Source organism: Schistocerca cancellata, chromosome 12 (genome assembly GCF_023864275.1).
Source record: "Schistocerca cancellata isolate TAMUIC-IGC-003103 chromosome 12, iqSchCanc2.1, whole genome shotgun sequence".
NCBI classification, from domain to species: Eukaryota; Metazoa; Arthropoda; class Insecta; order Orthoptera; family Acrididae; genus Schistocerca; species Schistocerca cancellata.
In genome coordinates, this window is record NC_064637.1 from 121,723,551 (window position 1) to 121,741,288 (window position 17,738).

General features: G+C 38.9%; 1 protein-coding gene across 2 annotated transcripts in view; it reads left to right on the forward strand.

The window, feature by feature from the left end:
* LOC126109382 (uncharacterized) overlaps nt 1–17,738 on the forward strand; it is a 228,298-nt gene that overhangs the window by 193,904 nt on the left and 16,656 nt on the right. The window contains exon 4 of one of the 2 annotated variants that reach the window (XM_049914403.1): nt 11,769–11,990. The exons of the other annotated variant lie outside the window; for it this stretch is intronic. Within the exon in view, the coding sequence (XP_049770360.1) occupies nt 11,769–11,990 (222 nt within the window). The remainder of the gene's footprint in view (nt 1–11,768; nt 11,991–17,738) is intronic. 2 annotated transcript variants of the gene reach the window in all.

Genomic DNA, 17,738 nt, shown 5'->3' on the forward strand with positions numbered 1-17,738 from the left:
GGACTTTGATTATCTACTGCCATGGCCTGAAATGAGGGTCATCCTAGACAAGATTCTTCCTAACCCTCCTAAAATGGTCTTCTGTCACCCACTCATCCTCCACAACATCCTGGTCCATTCCTATGCCACTCCCAATCCCAACTACATGCCACAGGGATTGCATCCCTACGCAAGACTAAGGTGCAAGACATGCCCAATCCAACTACCCAGCACTTCCTATTGCAGCCCTGTCACAGGCAATGATTGCAGCAGTGGTGGTATGTGACATGGCTGCTTCACATACATGTGGCCCCATCTCTGCTGGTGCCACATGTGAAAGCAGTCATTTGATATACCAGCTCTGCTGAAATCATTGCATCTGCTGAAATCATTGTAAAACTTTTTATATTGGTATGACTACCAACCAGCTGTCCAGCAGGATGGACAGTCACTGCCAAACTGTGGCCAAGGGCACAGTACACTATTCTGTGGCACACCCTCCAGCCGAAAGTTTCCTCCTTCTGGTCCTATCACCTCTTCCCTATTCACGTCCCCTCACTCTCATTGTGTTCTGCCCTCTGCAAATCCATCTGCCCATATTTCCCGTGTCCCTCTCCTCTCCTCCCCTCCTATGTCCTGGCTCCCTGCCCCACAGCCTCCCCCTTCATGTGACAGGCTCATACAGACAGTGCTCTTCTCTGTCTCCATTTGTACCCTGTTATACTTCCCCTGTCCACTCCAGATTGCTGCTTTCATTCAATATGACAGATGCAGTCTGGTCTGAGCTGCTGGAGAAGGCAGTCATGTGGGCGTGGGGTGTGTTAGCTTGTGCGAATGAATGTGTGTGTTTTCTGTTCTGAAGAAGACTTCAGCTAAAAGCTAGATGTGTAACAGTATTTTCATTATGCCTTTCTGCTTCTCAGTATATCATCTTTATGTGAGTAACAAAGTATCCTTTTCCATACATTGTTAATAACAAAGTTTCATTTGCAAATATATAGGTGGACTGAATGTTGTGTTGCATGATGATATGGGGTTAGGATGAAAGGAAGTGCAAAGGCATGTAGGTATATGGGACCAGGAGACAGCATAATTTGGGACAAGAGTACAGATGTGTTCAAATTATTAGACTAAATAATTATTTTTGATACTCTTAAGTTTTCTAGTGCAAAAATAGGAGAGAAAAGTGTTATAATTGATTTGTTTTAATGGATTGATTGATCCCCTGAAATTTCCCTTCCAAGCGTCTGCCTCCGTAGCGCAGCGGTAGCATTACTGCCTACCACGCAAGGGGGCCCAGGTTTGATTCCCGGCAGGGGACTGGGTGTTGTGTGTCCTACATCATCTTTTTCATCATCATTGACACACATGTCCCTGAAGTGGCGTCAACTAAAAAGACTTGCAATACGGCGGCCGAACCCCAAAGGGGATATCCCAGCCAATAAATGTCGTACGATCATTTCATTTTCCCTTCCAAGCAACTCACAGATCACTGAATTTTTCACAGTTGGTAACATTTGTCATTTTCCCTCCAAATTGTGTTGGTGTTAGTTGTTTGTGTACATGCTTTGAAACTGTGTTTACAGTAATGTTTTATGTTTCTGTGGTGTACTTCAGCTTGTTATTTATTCTATCAATTTCTTGCTACATTAACAAGACAGTAATAGCTTGTTAACTTGCATGTTTTTAGCTATAGGAGTAAATCCTGGAGTTTCCAAAGAAAGTGAGGTTACAGGGAAGGCAAAAGACATTTCACCTCGGAAAGTTTCAGCTGTGGTAGCACTTCTTGCTGAAAATCATTATATACAGCAAGAAATTGCTGACAGAATGAGAATATCACAGAAAACTGTCAGCAGGATTAAACTTCCAGTGCTGATGGTCATGAATACTAGCCAAACAGGGAATGAAAATGTGGACGTAAAAGAAAAGTCAGTGCTAGAACAATGAGAAGACTTACAAACATGGCAACAATGTACTGTAAACTTACTTCTACAGACATGAGCCATCAGCTGAAAGGTTTGGGTGTTGAAGTTTCTTCTGTGACAGTGAGGAGAAGGCTGTTTGAATGTAGTTTAAAGGCATACTGGCTAAGGAAAAATCAGAAAATTGCACTTGCCATGAAAACCAAAAGATTACAGTGGGCTAAACAACTTCAGGAGTGGACAAGTGAGGACTGGGTTAAGGTATGTGCAATGATATGGTAAATTAAGTGGGTCTGATCTCTAAAGTTAGGAGTTTTGGCTTGAAATTGTGATGTTTTATTGATACTGAAGGAATGCACATTTGAATTTTGGGACTGTTGAGGTCTCCTACGCTACTATTCCCAACTTTTCTAACTTTCAATTTTGTACACATGCTTCAGGTATGCTTCAGTGATGAATCTGTATTCACTGTGATGGACGAAAGCAGCCAATATGTTCATCGCAGACCTGGAGAACAGTTAAAAGCTGAGTGTGTGCGGCAATGTGTGAAGCATCCAACTTCTGTTGTGGTCTGGAGTGTGATGTCCATGGAAGGTCCTGGCAGATTACACACTGTTGAAGGGACGATGAGGCAAGAACAATGTAAAGAAATCCTTGAAAAGGAACTTTTTCCCCAGATAAATGAGTGGTTTCCTAATAAAGATGCCATTTCTATGCATGATGGGGCACCTTGCCACAAAGCCAAAAGTGTTTCCAAGTGCTTGGAAGAAAAGAAAGTGTTGTCATAGCCAGGGAATAACCCTGATGTGAACCCAGTTGAAAATTTATGGGCTCTTGTGAAACAGAGGATAAGGAAATTTACAACAACCATCAGACAAGATCTCATAGAGAAACAAGGAAATCTGGTACAATGACAATGATATTAAGATGTCATGTGAAACATTAATAAAAACTATGCCAAACAGGATAAAAATGTTCATTAAGAACAAAGGTATGCATACAAAGTATTGACTGTACAAATATAATCTGTATGTGGATGTAAATGTGTAAGAAATGTAAAGTTTTGGAAAAAATGTCTTTAACAATTTGAACTTGTCCGTAAGCACACAGATGAGCGAAACAGTAGTGATGACAACAGGAAGGAAGGGAGGAAGAAAGTAGAAAGATACAACTGACTGGAAAAAAATTTGGAAGTAGTCAAAAATTCCAGGAATTAGTTATGAAGTGTGATTAAAAAAGATGCATGAGAGCCAAGGAAATTGGAAAAAGAACACAAGCAAACAGTGCCTACCAAATCGTAAAGGGTAAACTATAGGACAGAAGTCCCAAAGGAATGTAACAATTTTCTGTATTCAGTTTATTATGAACCTGTTGTAGCATATGTAGGTGATACGTAGAGGTATCAAAGGGAAGAAAAGAATTGAGGAGATAGGAAAAGGATGGGAATGTCTAAACTTCAGGACAACACAGAAACAACAAAGGTGATGTAGTAAGGACTAATTCCAAGAGAGGAGGTTGTGGCAAATAAGGATTTTCTGAAAGGTTAGTTGGAAAGAGAGCATAAAAAAGACAAAGAAAGTAGATGAACTTAAACAACAAGAGGAGTGCCAAGAGATTGGCACCAGTGCAGATTCTTGATTCACAACCTGGCACAGGAAGCTGGAACTGGGCAGTGAAGAAGAAGAAGAAGAAGCAGCAGAAGCAGATGCATTGAGTACCATGCCATGTGCTAGCCAAGCTAGACTATGTTGACTGTGCTAAAAAGCTTTCAGTTCTAACAGAGGCCATTCAGCTTCAATTGAAACAGCTACTCCCATCAGCCACCATGCCAAGAGCCTTAACAGAGTGAATGAATAGCACGTGTAACTGGGCCTGCCCCAGCAGTTCTATCATTCCACCAACCTTTCAGCTACAATTTTTAGTAAGGACTTTTGTCTTGATGTGTGCCCACCCATTCTATCTCTTTATAATTTAATAGGGATTTTTTTTTTCATTTTGAAGCTTTCTCATGTCATCATAACTTACATCTGTATTTATGTCTGTACTCTGTGAACCACTGTGAAGTGCGTAGCAGAGAGTACGTCCCACTTTGCCTGTTATTAGGACTTTCACCCGTTCTATTCACCTATGGAGCACAGGAAAAATAATTGTTTAAAAGCCATTGTGTGTGCTGTCACTAACCTTATCCTCATGATCTCTATGGGAGCGATATGTAGAGGGCTGTAATATATTCCTGCAGTCAACATTTAAAGCTGATTCTTGAAACATTGTCAGTAGACTTTCTGGGGATAGTTTTTGTCTGTCTACAAGAATCTGCCAGTTCAGTGCTTTCAAAATAACAGTGGCTCTCTCCCATGGGCCAAATAGACTTATGACTATTTGTACTGCTCTTCTCTGTATACATTCAGTATCCCCTGCAAGGTACAGCAGTGTTCTGGGATGGATTGTATGAGTAATATGTAAGCAATCTCCTTTGTAGACTGAATGCATTTTCCTAGTATTCCACCAATAAACTGAAGTCTGCTACATGCTTTACCTATGACTGAGCCTATGTGATCATTCCACTTTGTCCCTACTGTGTGCTGAGTATTTGTATGTGTTTACAGATTCCAACTGTGACTCACTAATATTATATTCATAGGATACTACTTTTTTTGTGTTGTGAAGTGCACAGGTGTACATTTTTGAACATTTAAAGCAAGCTGCCAATCATTGCACCACTTCGAAGTTTTATCAAGGTCTGACTGAATATTTGTACAACTTTGTTCACATTATATGTCATTATAGATAGCACAGCTGTGAAAAGTCTGAGTTGTGCCCTCCCTACCAAGAAATCATCAATCCAGTCACATATTTCTTCTTACATATTTACTTGCCAATCCTCCTGATTTCCAACAATCTACTGAAGCACCATATTTCAATCATTTCCCTCCTCTCTCTCCGTACTCCCTCTTTCACACTCATACAGAGTTGTGCTTTTCACAGTTCTCTCTTGTTTTGAGATTTATATTTTATTCATAAACTGCTGGATTTTTATATAATATAAAAAGCTCCTGTGCTTTACAGCAAACATTACTACAGTGTCTTACTTGCATTCTCCCTCTTCATCTGTTCTACTTCCAAGCTAGCAAAATCCATCCACCTCATCAATAATCTCTTGTCCAAGTTTAACATTTAGCCATGCAGCATTTCCACGTCTTGCATACACCATATCTTAGTTTCATTTTTGCTTATGTTCATATCACAGCCATCAGCTAGCACAAGTTCCATTTCATTAAGAACTCAGCTCATCTCCTTTTTTTGGTGACTACAGTTATGTCATCAGCAGACTGTATTATGTCGATTATTTGCTATGGCAAATGACCCTGACCCTAGCTAAGCTCCTTTTTTTTTTTTTTTTTTTTTTTTTTTTTTTTTTTTTTTTTTTTTTTTTTTTTTACTACAGTTATGTCATCAGTAGACTGTATTACGTCGATTATCTTCTACGGCAAATGACTCTCGCAACAAAATAATCTTCCCACATCCTCTCTTCAGTGGGCAAATTAAAGAAGAACAGTGACAATAATAGACTCTGCCTTATTCCTTTCCTGTTTATGGCCTTTTGTAATGCTCTGTTAGTGCTAATGAAACTAGTTTACTGAGGGTAAAGGTAATGGAATACAGTGTTACCTAAGAATAAATGGTACTCCTTTCCATATGATTAAAAGCCTTCTCTAATTTTGAAAATGCAAATTACATTTATGTTGTTCTAATCTGTATATTTTCCTTACTTCTGCAATGACAATGACTGACAGAAGAAAAAGAAGAAATAAATTTCTAAAGCATCCTGAGTCTTTGAGCATGGCTATCTATCTGTTGTTATTCTAACATATATCAACTTATCATATTACTGCTCTTTATGTTCCATTTATGATTCTGGTAAATGGATGGCAGTAATAAGAAAATAGTAGTTTTGACGTGTGCATTGCTGTATGTATGATTTGAATTGATGTAGCTCTAAAACTGAAAAACACATTAAATACTTGTAAGGAGAGTATTCTCAGTTGGAACTTATTAGTGTCTTTACTAATTATGTTAAATTTGTTGGATGTGTTGTTCCTCAGTTTTCCATTTAAAAAAAACTATCGCTATTTTACTGTGTCTACTATCATGTGTGATAATGATTTGTAGCCATTTTAAATGTAAATTAAATGCAAATAATATCACTGGTAAAATACTTAATGCATTTAAACTTAATTGTAGTTAATTATTAATGTATTCTGCAAACACAGCTCTTTAGAGCAGCATGTCTGTCTTAAAGCATACATCAAAAGTATGAGACAGAAGGGTTGGCCAGTACCTAAGCTTAGGTGCAAAATTTTTTGTACTGATGATAGATACACATACAAATATACTAAATTGTACTAGCTTTTGGACCTATTAGTTCATTCCTCAAAGAGGAGACACGGATAAGTAGAAGGAAAATACGTCAAGTAGAATGCCACAGCAAGGGGGCAGGGGCGGGGGAGGGGGGGGGGGGGGAGGCAAAGGCAAATGTTGCTGAAGGTCCTCAGAGCCTGTCCAAGATAGGATAAAACCCCAAGTAACATCCACTGATATCTGGTGAAATGGCAAAACTTGAAGGCTGAAGACTCAAGTCAGATCTGCCAAAAAATTCTATTTACATGTCCAAGAAGACATGAGACACATGGCCCTTGGACAGTGAATGGCCTGCAATGGACTTGCATTATGCAACTAACAGAGTAGGGTGAGGGGTGAGTCTGTTGCATCTTAAGATATCAAGGGCAAATCAGCATACAGGAACCAGCAGCCTCAAAAGCAGAGCAGGATCAACAACATTCCACTGGTGTAGAGGGCAGAAGATTTCAGGAGGTAAGGGCAGACCTGAGCATTGTTCCCTAGAAAGACAGTCACTTTAATGGAAAAAAAGTGAGTAAAAATGATCCAGTCCTCCAGGGGGGGGGGGGGGGGGGGGGGGGTGTTGGGACATCGAGCCAGAAGTCCATCATCTACGAAAAAATGCCAAAGCAAAATTTCGTGTTGAATACGGAAAGCTAGAAGCAGTGTCAACTGTAGACTACTCGCAGTGTGAAAATAATGATTTCACCACTCTGGTACTAATAAAAAGACGACAGATTTAGGAGAAAGAAGAAAACATAAATTGCACTTGTAGTTTTGGAGAAGGCTTTAAATAATGTTGACTGGAATGAAAGTTTTATTCTCATTAACAAAGTGATTGACAGCTAGACAGGGAAAGGGGCGATGCTAGTGTTTCACCATTACCTGCAGGCCAGTACAGCTGCAGTAGCAACAGCTGTGCTGTTCATTACTGAATTCCTTCATATGTTTTCTATTAACCTGCTGTAATGAGTTCACCTTCCAGTATTGCAACAGCCTTAAGATGCGTACACACATGGCCCATTGAACGACGACCAATGGATTCAGCTGAACACTGGTCGACAACACATTGAAATTTGGCCTCTCATCCTCACCAAACGATGGGTTTGGGGCCAAGGGATTCAACCATGTGGAATCGCAATTGACTCTTATAAATTATTGAGGTTGCTCCTATTTTGTTATTGTTATAAAATAGAGTTTTAACTATAGTTTCATCAGCCGATACTATGAGGGAAGGATTTAGCAGCCGTTGCAAGTGCAGTGTTTATTTTACTCGAGAAGCTTATTATCTGAATAAGAAGAAGAAGAAGAAATGTTGTTGTTGGATGACCTTTCTTTTAAAAAGTTGGGAGCAGTGTGGTGTGATAAAATTAATGTTTAGGCCTAACTATAAAGCAGAATTGGAATGTAGGCTCTTTGATAATTTTTTTCTGAATGAAAGCTACAGATTTTGAATTGTTATTGAGTTGTGTAGGCCCTAAAATTTTCAAAGATTTTGTCTCTTTTTTTTACTGCTAATTTATCCTGCAGGGAGCCCATACTGCTAAAAACAAACCATGTTGGTTTGTAGACATCATCAGCACCAATTCCAGTTTTCTTTTCTGTTTTTTGTTCACTGTGAAAAGATGTCAAAAAAGATTATATTGTCTTTTTCACATTGTGAACATTGCTTTCTAACAGCTTACTTATTTCCCTCACATCCCTCAAAGCATCTAATCTTTTCAATTTGTATTTACAATCACAGATCATAGGGTCCCATAAACATTCCCACTCATGATAAAATGCTGTCTCCATATTCCATGCCACATGCCAGTGTTTCAAAACACAATAAATACACACCAGTTCAACAGATAAGGGATATCATTACTGAACGAATAAACATCTGACCTGAATTTCGCATTAGAAGAGCGGTCCTAAGGCAAATCCACCACCAACACTTTCATGTTACTGCCGGCAGTCTGAACCGGACTCGAGGCCAACCACTTTGTCAGATAATTTTCTGCCCATTGACTCTAAGCAAAGCTTGGGCAACGAAGTGGTTGTTTGTCATTCTTTATCAGTTTTCTGCTGCCTTTCACTATTAGCTGTACACATCCTTTATAGGTAAAATCTGTCCCTGACTGGTCTGCTGACCTCATTGCAAGTAGAGTGCAGCCCTTCTATCCGCAGCAGCACTAGGAGAGGGAGGGGTTGTGTGACCCCTGCCCCAGCTGCCATTTACTCCCAGTAAAGGTCCCGGGTATTTGTTTTTACAGCAGGCTGAGTGAAGCTGGGACCATCCTGGAGGAACTGGAACCAGGAAAAATCCCGGCCCCCATCTGGGATTGAACCTGGCAACTCCAGGGCCTAGACTAGAGCTCTACCTCCTAGACCACCATGGCTACACACTTCCTTTAGAATGATATATATAAAAAATCAAGACAAACAAACAAACTATGTGATGAAAATGAATCGCATCAGCTATGTTAATGATCATAATTGTCGACTGCAGAGCGAACAAAACAGAAGGCACAGCTAAGCTTGTTATTTGACTTTGGTTGTGGTTATAGTGGACCTTTGGTAAACTACCTGTCAGTCACATTGTTTTTCTGACTTGGGTACAGGCAGAGTAGTCTCTACTCTGTCGTCACTAAAGGTGGGCCTCTCTCATCTGATATCTCAGTGATCTATCCTTTCTTTTTAACTTTGCCCAACCCATCTCTCTCTGCTACCCAAGCGTGGCTACTTGCAGTAAGAGTAAGTGCCAACTTTGGGGATGATGTTGTTGTTGTTGTTGTTGTTGTTGTGATATTCAGCCTGAGGACTGGTTCGATGCAGCTATCCATGCTACTCTATCCTGTGCAAGCCTCTTCATCTCTGAGTAACTACTGCAACTTACATCCTTCTGAATCTGCTTACTGTATTCATGTTTCAGTCCTCCTGTACAATTTTTACCCACAACACTTTCCTCCAGTACTAAATTGGTGATCTCTTGATGCCTCAGAATGTGTGCTACCAACCAATCCCTTCTTCTAGACAGGTTGTGCCACAAATTTCTCCAGTTCTATTCAGTAACTCCTCATTAGTTACATGTCTACTCAGCCAATCTTCAGCATTCTTCTGTAGCACCATATTTTAAAAGCCTCTATTCTCTTCATTTCATTTTTTGTCCATGTTTCACTTCTATACATGGCTACACTCCATAAAAATACTTTCAGAAAAGACTTCCTGACACTTAAGTCTATACTTAATGTTAACAAATTTCTCTTCTTCAGAAATGCTTTCCTTGCCATTACCAATCTACATTTTATATCTTCTCTACTTTGGCCATCATCAGTTATTTTTCAGCCCAAATAGCAAAACTCATCTACTACTTTTAAGTGCCTCATTTCCTAATCTGATTCCTGTAGCATCACCTGATTTAATTTGACAACATTCCATTGTCCTCATTTTGCCTTTGTTGGTGTCCATCTCATATCCTCCTTTCCATTTACCTGCACTTCCAAGTCCTTTGCTGTCTCTCAAAGAATTACAATGTCATTGGCAAAACTTGAAGTTTTTATTTTTTCTCCCTGGACTTTAATTCCTACTCCAATTTTTCTTTTGTTTCCTTTACTGCTTGGTCAGTGTAAAGAATGAATAACATAGGGGATAGGCTACAACCCTGTCTCACTCCCTTCTCAACCACTGCTTCCCTTTCATGCCCCTTGACTCTTCTAAATGCCATCTGGTTTCCATACAAGTTGTAAATAGTATTTTACCGCTGCAACTCTCAGAATTTCAAAGAGAGTATTCCAGTCAACATTGCCAAAAGCTTTCTCTAAGTCTACAAGTGCTGTAAACATAGGTTTTTTCTTTCCTTGACCTATCTTCTATGAGAAGTTGTAGGATCATTATTGCCTCATGTGTTCCTACATTTCTCCAGAATCCAAACTGATCTTCCATGAAGTCAGGTTCTACCAGTTTTTCCATTCTTCTGCAAAGAATTTGTTAGTATTTTGCTATCCTGAGTTATTAAACTGATAGTTTGATAATTTCCACGCCTGTGATGTGATTTCTATTAGCCTCAACTTTTTAACTTATTGATCCTCTGCTGTCTTTGTTAGTTCATCTCTCATAGCTACCAGTTCTTCTTCTACTGTATTCTTTTTAAATATCTTCAACATTTCGCAGCCCTTTCAGCAGCCGTATAAATATAAATTTTAATTTTAATAATCAACAGCCTCAGTTGCACCGTTTACCTAGAATTTACCTAGATTTCAGTCAGGATAAGCCAACCTTCTTCAGAATAACAGTAACTACTGTTTGTCCACTATGGACAAATGGTAGTTACTGTTATTCTGAGCCTCAGTTGCACCGTTTACCTAGAATTTACCTAGGTTTCAGTCGAGATAACCTAACCTTCTTCAGAATAACAGTAACTACCGTCTGTCCATCTGTTCTTGTCAATGGTTGGGATGTAGAAGTCAATAAGTTAAGATATAGAAGTCAGTAAGTTAATGCATTTAGCATATTTTCATTAATTTTTGTCTTGTGCGATAATATTCTTGGGTGACACCTCGCTTAGGCAAAAAGGATTCATTGCACAGGAGAACTGAAATATGTGTGGAGTTCACACATGTACATCTAGCAGACATCTCTTTAAGCAGTTGGTAATATTAACCACAGCCTCACAATACATTTATTCATGTTTGAAATTTGTTATCAACAATCTGTCTGTCTGAGGGTAACAGGCAAATTCATAAGTGCAACACTAGAAGGAAAAATGATCTACAATATTGTTTAATGAATCTAACATTGGCACAAGAAGGGCTGAAATATGTGGGTATGAAACTCTTTAACAATCTAGCAATTCAAATAAATTGACATATAGCAATAGTGTTTTCAAATGTAAGTTAAGGATGTTTCACCTTGACAACTCCTCCTGTACTGTAGGGAAAAAAGCAGACAGCCATATAAATATTATTTTCTATTTTTGTTTTAGTTATTAAGTTGTATATAAGAGTTATATGTTTGTTCTGTTGACACATTCCACATCATAACATCTTTCATGAATATTATCTGTGGAACAAGTAACTAACAAGAAAAGTACTAATAGGTGCAAAAGCTATGACAGATTCATGTACTTTAATAATGGCTGTACTAAAAGTTTTGCCTCATATGAAGTTAAGTATTAGACAACAGTTCTGTCCCATAATTTTATAGATTTCTCAAGAGAAATTTCTTTTTATGTAACTAATGTACATTTGACATGTTCCATGTCTCTCAGGGTTCTGCCTTATGTTAAGGTGGACGAAACATGAGATGTGGACAGATAAAGGCATGAATTAACTATGATCACTAGATCCATGAATTTCATCCCACTGTGGCTACTAGATATACAATTTGTGTTTCTTCTTATGAGAAAGATACGATAGGTTGATTGCTTAACTGCTGGAGCTAACTGTAATGCCAAATGACAGAAAACTCTGCACTGTATTAACTCCACAGGTGGATAAACAGGATGGTGCACCTGAGGAAGTTGTCAAGGAGGATACAGAAGACATCGGAAAAAATAGCAGTGGCAATCACAAAGTCAAACGGTTGTACATAGTGGAGGAGGAATATGATCCAGAATGCATAAGCTGCTCTGACGGGCTGGTGACAAACAACATTGGTGAAACCGAAAGCAACAACTGGAATACTGTGAGGAGGCGTGATGGGCAGTCCAGGGTCTGTAATTTAACTGTCTAATTTGTGTAACATCATCTCAGTTTATTGACAACATAGCAATCACAAGAAATTTGGTGCAGCAAGGTACAAATTAGGCTTTTGAGCAAATATCAGCTGTATGACAGATGCCAGAAACTAGCATCCCTGTGCATAGCACAGAAATCAGAGTGAACACGTTGTATTGAACACATTATATGCACTATGAACTAGGCTTACCTGGGTAATTGAATGATTCTGTTGCAGTTAGTTGTCATAAAATAAATTGCACTGTATGTTTCAGCATAAGTATGTTGTCATGAAAAGTCATAAACACAAATGACACAAAACAATAAAAAATTAATACTTTTAAATAGTTTACTTTTTTCCATCATACAGTGCAGTTCCATTCTTTGGAAAAAAAGAAGAAATAAAAAAATGTTAATAGGGGTTCAGTAAGAGTATAACTAGGAAAATGGCAAACCACACACATAAAGTAATTTATGAAGTTTGCTGTGCAAGTTACTCATTCAAAAAAATATGCATGTCCTCACCAGCCTTCAGTATCAGAATTGTGTAAATGGCACAAAAATTCTAATCGTGAGTTTTTCAATGTGAGGAATGAATCATTGTAAATTAGTATTTCTGGTAGTGCGAGAATTTCTGGTAGTGTGAGATGTCAAATGATCCTTACATTTTATAACACACAACCACATCCTGCATTGACATTGGTGACAGACATTTAATGTGCAGTGCACCAGAATGTAATGCTCAGAAAGTCAAATGCATGGATAGAGAAAGTTTCTGAACAGGGGTACGCTACTCATAAGAAAATTTATTGCCACTGATGGAAACTTAAAATGAACTGGGTCATCCAAGCCACAGATTCTTGACAAAGAACTGTTTATGCAGTAAAATGTGAAGAGATGGTGTTGAGTTGTGTGGGAGGACATCCGTCATTAGCCACATGCCAATGTGCTTCCAAATGCACGCTTTGATGGATGCACTGTGGAAATTACTGATGCAGTACAGGTTATGTTCTTATCTTAAAAATTGTGTACACAGAATGGGACCAAATGATTCTGAACCCACATTTCATTTCTGTCAGTGACTTCTCCCGTTCAATTCTGCAGTGCTGAACTGACTGCTATTTGTATTGCTCACAGAAGACATGACTTTTAACCATGATGGTGTGTCCACATTTGTCTGAGATTACTAGAAATTATCATTAGTTTGTTGGCTAGAATTGTACAAGATCTATTAACAAGATCTTGTTGGTATTGATTTGAGATGTGCTGCCAAAATTGTTGGAGTTCATACCAGTATTGTCTGCACAAGGATGTGGTTTAATTCTAGTAGTGCACCAGCTCACTTCCGTAGTGCTACATCTACATTTACAGCTACATCTGCATGGATGCTCTGCAAATTGCACTTAAGTGGCTGGCAGAGGGTTCATTTAACCACCTTCGCAGTAATTCTCTATTATTCCAGTCTCGGAAACTGTGCGGAAAAAATGAATACCTATATCTTTCTGTGTGAGCTCTTATTTTCCCTATTTTATTATGATGATCATTTTTCCCTCTGTAGCTCAGCGTCAACAAAATATTTTCGCATTTGGAGGAGAAAGTTGGTGACTGAAATTTTGTGAGAAGATTCCGCTGCAATAAAAAAAATCTTTGTTTTAGTGAAGCCCACCTGTATCACGTCTCTCTCCTATTTTGCAATAATACAAAACATGCTGCCCTTGTTTGAACTTTCTCGATGCACTCCATTAATCCTGCACTGTGCAGCAGTACTCCGAAAGAGGCCTGACAAGCATAGTGTAGGCAGTCTCTTTAGTAGAGCTGTTACGTTTTCTAAGTGTTCTGCTTATAAAAAGCAGTCTTCGGTTTCCCTTCCTTACAACGTTTTCTGTGTGTCCTTTCCAATTGAAGTTGTTTGTAATTGTAATTCCTAGGTATTTAGTTGAAATTACAGCCTTTAGATTTGACTGATTTATTGTGTAACTGAAGTTTAACAGATTCCTTTCAGCACCTCATACTTTTCATAATTTAGGGTCAATTGCCAATTTTCACACCATACAGATATCTTTTCTAAATCATTTTGCTTTGTTTTGATCTTCTGGTGACTTTACTAGATGGTAAATAACAGCATCATCTGCAAACAACCTAAGATGTCTGCTCAGGTTGTCTCCTAAATCATTTATATAGATAAGGAACAGCAGCAGGCCTGTAACACTGTAACATCTGTTTTACTCGATGACTTTCGATCAGTTACTATGAACTGTGACCTCTCTGACAGGAAATCACGAATCCAGTCACATAACTGAGATTATATTCCATAAGCACGCAATTTAACTATAAGCGGCTTGGGTGGAACAGTGGCAAAAGCCTTCTGGAAATCTAGAAATGTAGAGACAAATTGAAATCCCTTGTCAGTAACACTCAACACTTTGTGTGAGTAAACAGCTAGCTGTGTTTTAAAAGAATGATGTTTTTTAAATCTGTCTTGACTGAGTGTCAATAGACAGTTCTCTTTGAGGTAATTCATAATTGTCCATCACAATATATGTTCCAGAATCGTGCTGTATATCAACATTAATGATATGGGCCTGTACTTTAGTGGGTTACTCCTACCACTCTACAACTTTCCAGTCTGTGGGTATGAATTTTTTGTCGAGTGTGCAGTTGTATGTGATTGTTAAACGTAGAGCTTTGCATGAACATACTCTGAAAGGAACCTAATTGGTGTACTGTCTGGATCAGAAGACTTGCTTTTATTAAGTGATGTAAGTTGCTTCACTACTCTGAAGATATCTATTTCTAAGTTACTCATGTTGGCAGATGTTCTTGATTCAAATTCTGGTGTATTTACTTTGTCTTCTTTGGTCAAGGAATTTTAGAAGGCTGTGTTTAGTAACTCTGCTTTGGCAGCACTATCATCAACAGCACTTATGTTGCTCTCATGCAGAAAAGGCATTGATTGTGTCTTGCCATTAGGTTTCTTTACATATGACCAAAATCTCTTTGGATTTTCTGCCAGGTTTCGAGACAAAGTTTTGTTGTGAAAACTGTTATAAGTATCTCACATTGAAGTCTGCACTTAATTTCAAGCTTTTGTAAAAGATTCCCAATTTTGGAGATTTTGCGTTCATTTCAATTTGGTGTGCCTTTTTTCTTTGTTTCTCCAACAGTGTTCTGACTTTTTTTGTGTACTAAGGAAGGTCAGCTCCATTGTTTATTAATTTATTTGGTATAAATCTCTCAGATGCTGTCGGTACTATTTCTGTGAATTCAAGCCACATATTATCTGAACTTGCATTGTTAATTTGGAAGGAGTGGAGATTGTCTCTCAGGAAGGTGTCAAGTGAATTTCTATCTGTTTTTTTTGAATAGGTATATTTTTCATTTATTTTTGGAGGATTTGGGGGTTACAGTATTCATTCTCGCTACGACAACCCTGGGTTCACTAAACTCTATGTCCATTTTGATGGTTATTAGCTCAGGATTATTTGCTGCTAAGTCAGGTGTGTTTTCATAACCATTTACTATTCAAGTGGGATCATGAACTAACTGCTCAAAATAATTTACAGAATATGATTTTAGCACAATTTTGGAGGATATTTTATGCATACTTTCGGATTTAAATGTGAATTTTTGCCAAAATATCAAGGGTAAATTAAATTCACCTCCAACTATAATTGTATGAGGTTGGTAAAAGGAGCCAGTTATTATTTTATTCTAGTTGCCAAAAATTACATCTACCCATACTAACTCAAGGGAGCTGTCTACTTCAATTTTGACACAAGATAACTACTTCTAACATCAACAAACATGCCACTGCCAACTATGTTTAGCCTATCCTTCCAGAACACTGTTAGGTCCTTCGCAAAAATTTTGAGTGAACTTATTTCCCACTTTATCCAGCTTTCAGTGCCTATAACGATTCGAGAAACAGTGCTTTCTATTAATACTTGGGGCTCTGGTACTTTTCCAACACAGATACTACAATTTACAACTGGTATACTGATGGTTCCTGAATCTATATTCTTCCTGTGTTCAACCTGCAGTCTTTAATGCTGAAACCCTTTTTGTATTTCCCCAAGACCCTCTAACCTAAAAAAAAGCCCAAACCACACCACACCACACAGCCACTGCTACCCATGTAGCCACTCCCTGCATCTAATGGACTCCTGAGCTATTTAGTGGCACTCAAAACTCCACCACCCTATGGTGCGAGTCGAGGAATCTGTAGCCTACACGGTCACAGAACTGTCAGCCTCTTGATTGAGACCCTTCACTTGGCTCTTCACCAGAGGTCTGCAATTGGTCCTGTTGACTGTGCTGCAAATGGTAAGCTCTGCTTTCCTCTTGCAGGCAAGACTGGCAGCCTTTACCACTTCTGTTAGCCGTTCAAAACCAATGTGAGCCACCACCTGCAGTTGCTTGCACCCTGTGATCTTCATAGTATATGGAATGACTCCACCTGGTATGCACACAGAGTGCACATTGGATTTCTTCGCCTCGTTGGCAGTCATGTTCCTAAGAGCCCCCATAATGTGCTGAACACTGGAGAGCTCCAACTACCAATAATCCAACCCTTTGTGGTTTCCCAGATCTTGCAGGCTGAGAGGTTTCCTCTGAAACAGGACAAGTGATTGCATCTGGGTGAGGGACAGTGTCAACCACAGACAGCATCGGAAACCTGTTTGTCAGACTAATAGGGAATTCTTTCACCACCTGCCGTGCCCTGACATGATCCACCACTCGACCATGGGTGAGGGGTAGACCTCAGTGTGAGCAGTAACTGGGCTGGGCTGGTCACTGGTGTGGAACAATCAGTGGACTTAGACATGCCGGACATCCATTAGATCCCCATGGTCGGCCCACGTCAGTGATGCCCATCCACTGCAGCTTCAAACTGTGTAACTGAAGCATCTGAATAACAGGTTGGATTGGAAAGGGAGGGGGAAGGGAGAAGGTTCTGTCCATGACCATAGCAACCACTGGATCACAATTCTCTGGATATTTTCTTATCAGATCACATGAAGAAGTTGAGGTATGAAAAACAGTAAGAAACAGGAGAGGAACTGGTTGGTAGTGTCCTAGCTGCCTGTCTAATAGTTAGCAGTACAGCAAATAGCATGTACATTTGAGAGAATGTGCAAAAATGTAAGTAATTTCAATATTCCAGGCTGGTGGTAAACATTTTGAACAATGACTAACTTTTAAGTTGTTGTCGCAATGTGCAAGTTTGTTGTAACAGAGTTAATACTGATAATGCACGAAACATGAACATTTTTTGAGAGAGACTGACTTGTTTAATTATAACCAGATAATGATTTGTCAGTGATAGCTGTATTACATGGTAGTGTTTAACTGCTGGAGCGTAAGAAAACTCAAACCCTGTCTAGTCAATATTTTGACATTCTAGGGCTTGTCACTGATACAAAAATAGCTTTCCATTTGAATGCACAAGCAGGTGAAACACTGTTTGGATGCTGTGTAAGGGAACAGAAAGTGAACATTCAATTTTCATGCACTACAATTTCATAGTGTGTGATGTGCTTCTGCCAAGCAGCCTCAAGCGTAATGTGTAATATAATTTAGATCCTCTTTATCTTTATTACTGGCGATTGTGCTTTTGTATGCTTCTTGGACTTCTGCTGTACCTTTTACTACATTTCAGCTTAGAATTGTTATACCACATTTCCATCAAATAACTTGTGAAATTCCAGTTGAATTAACAAGTAATGTAATGTCTTTACAAAAC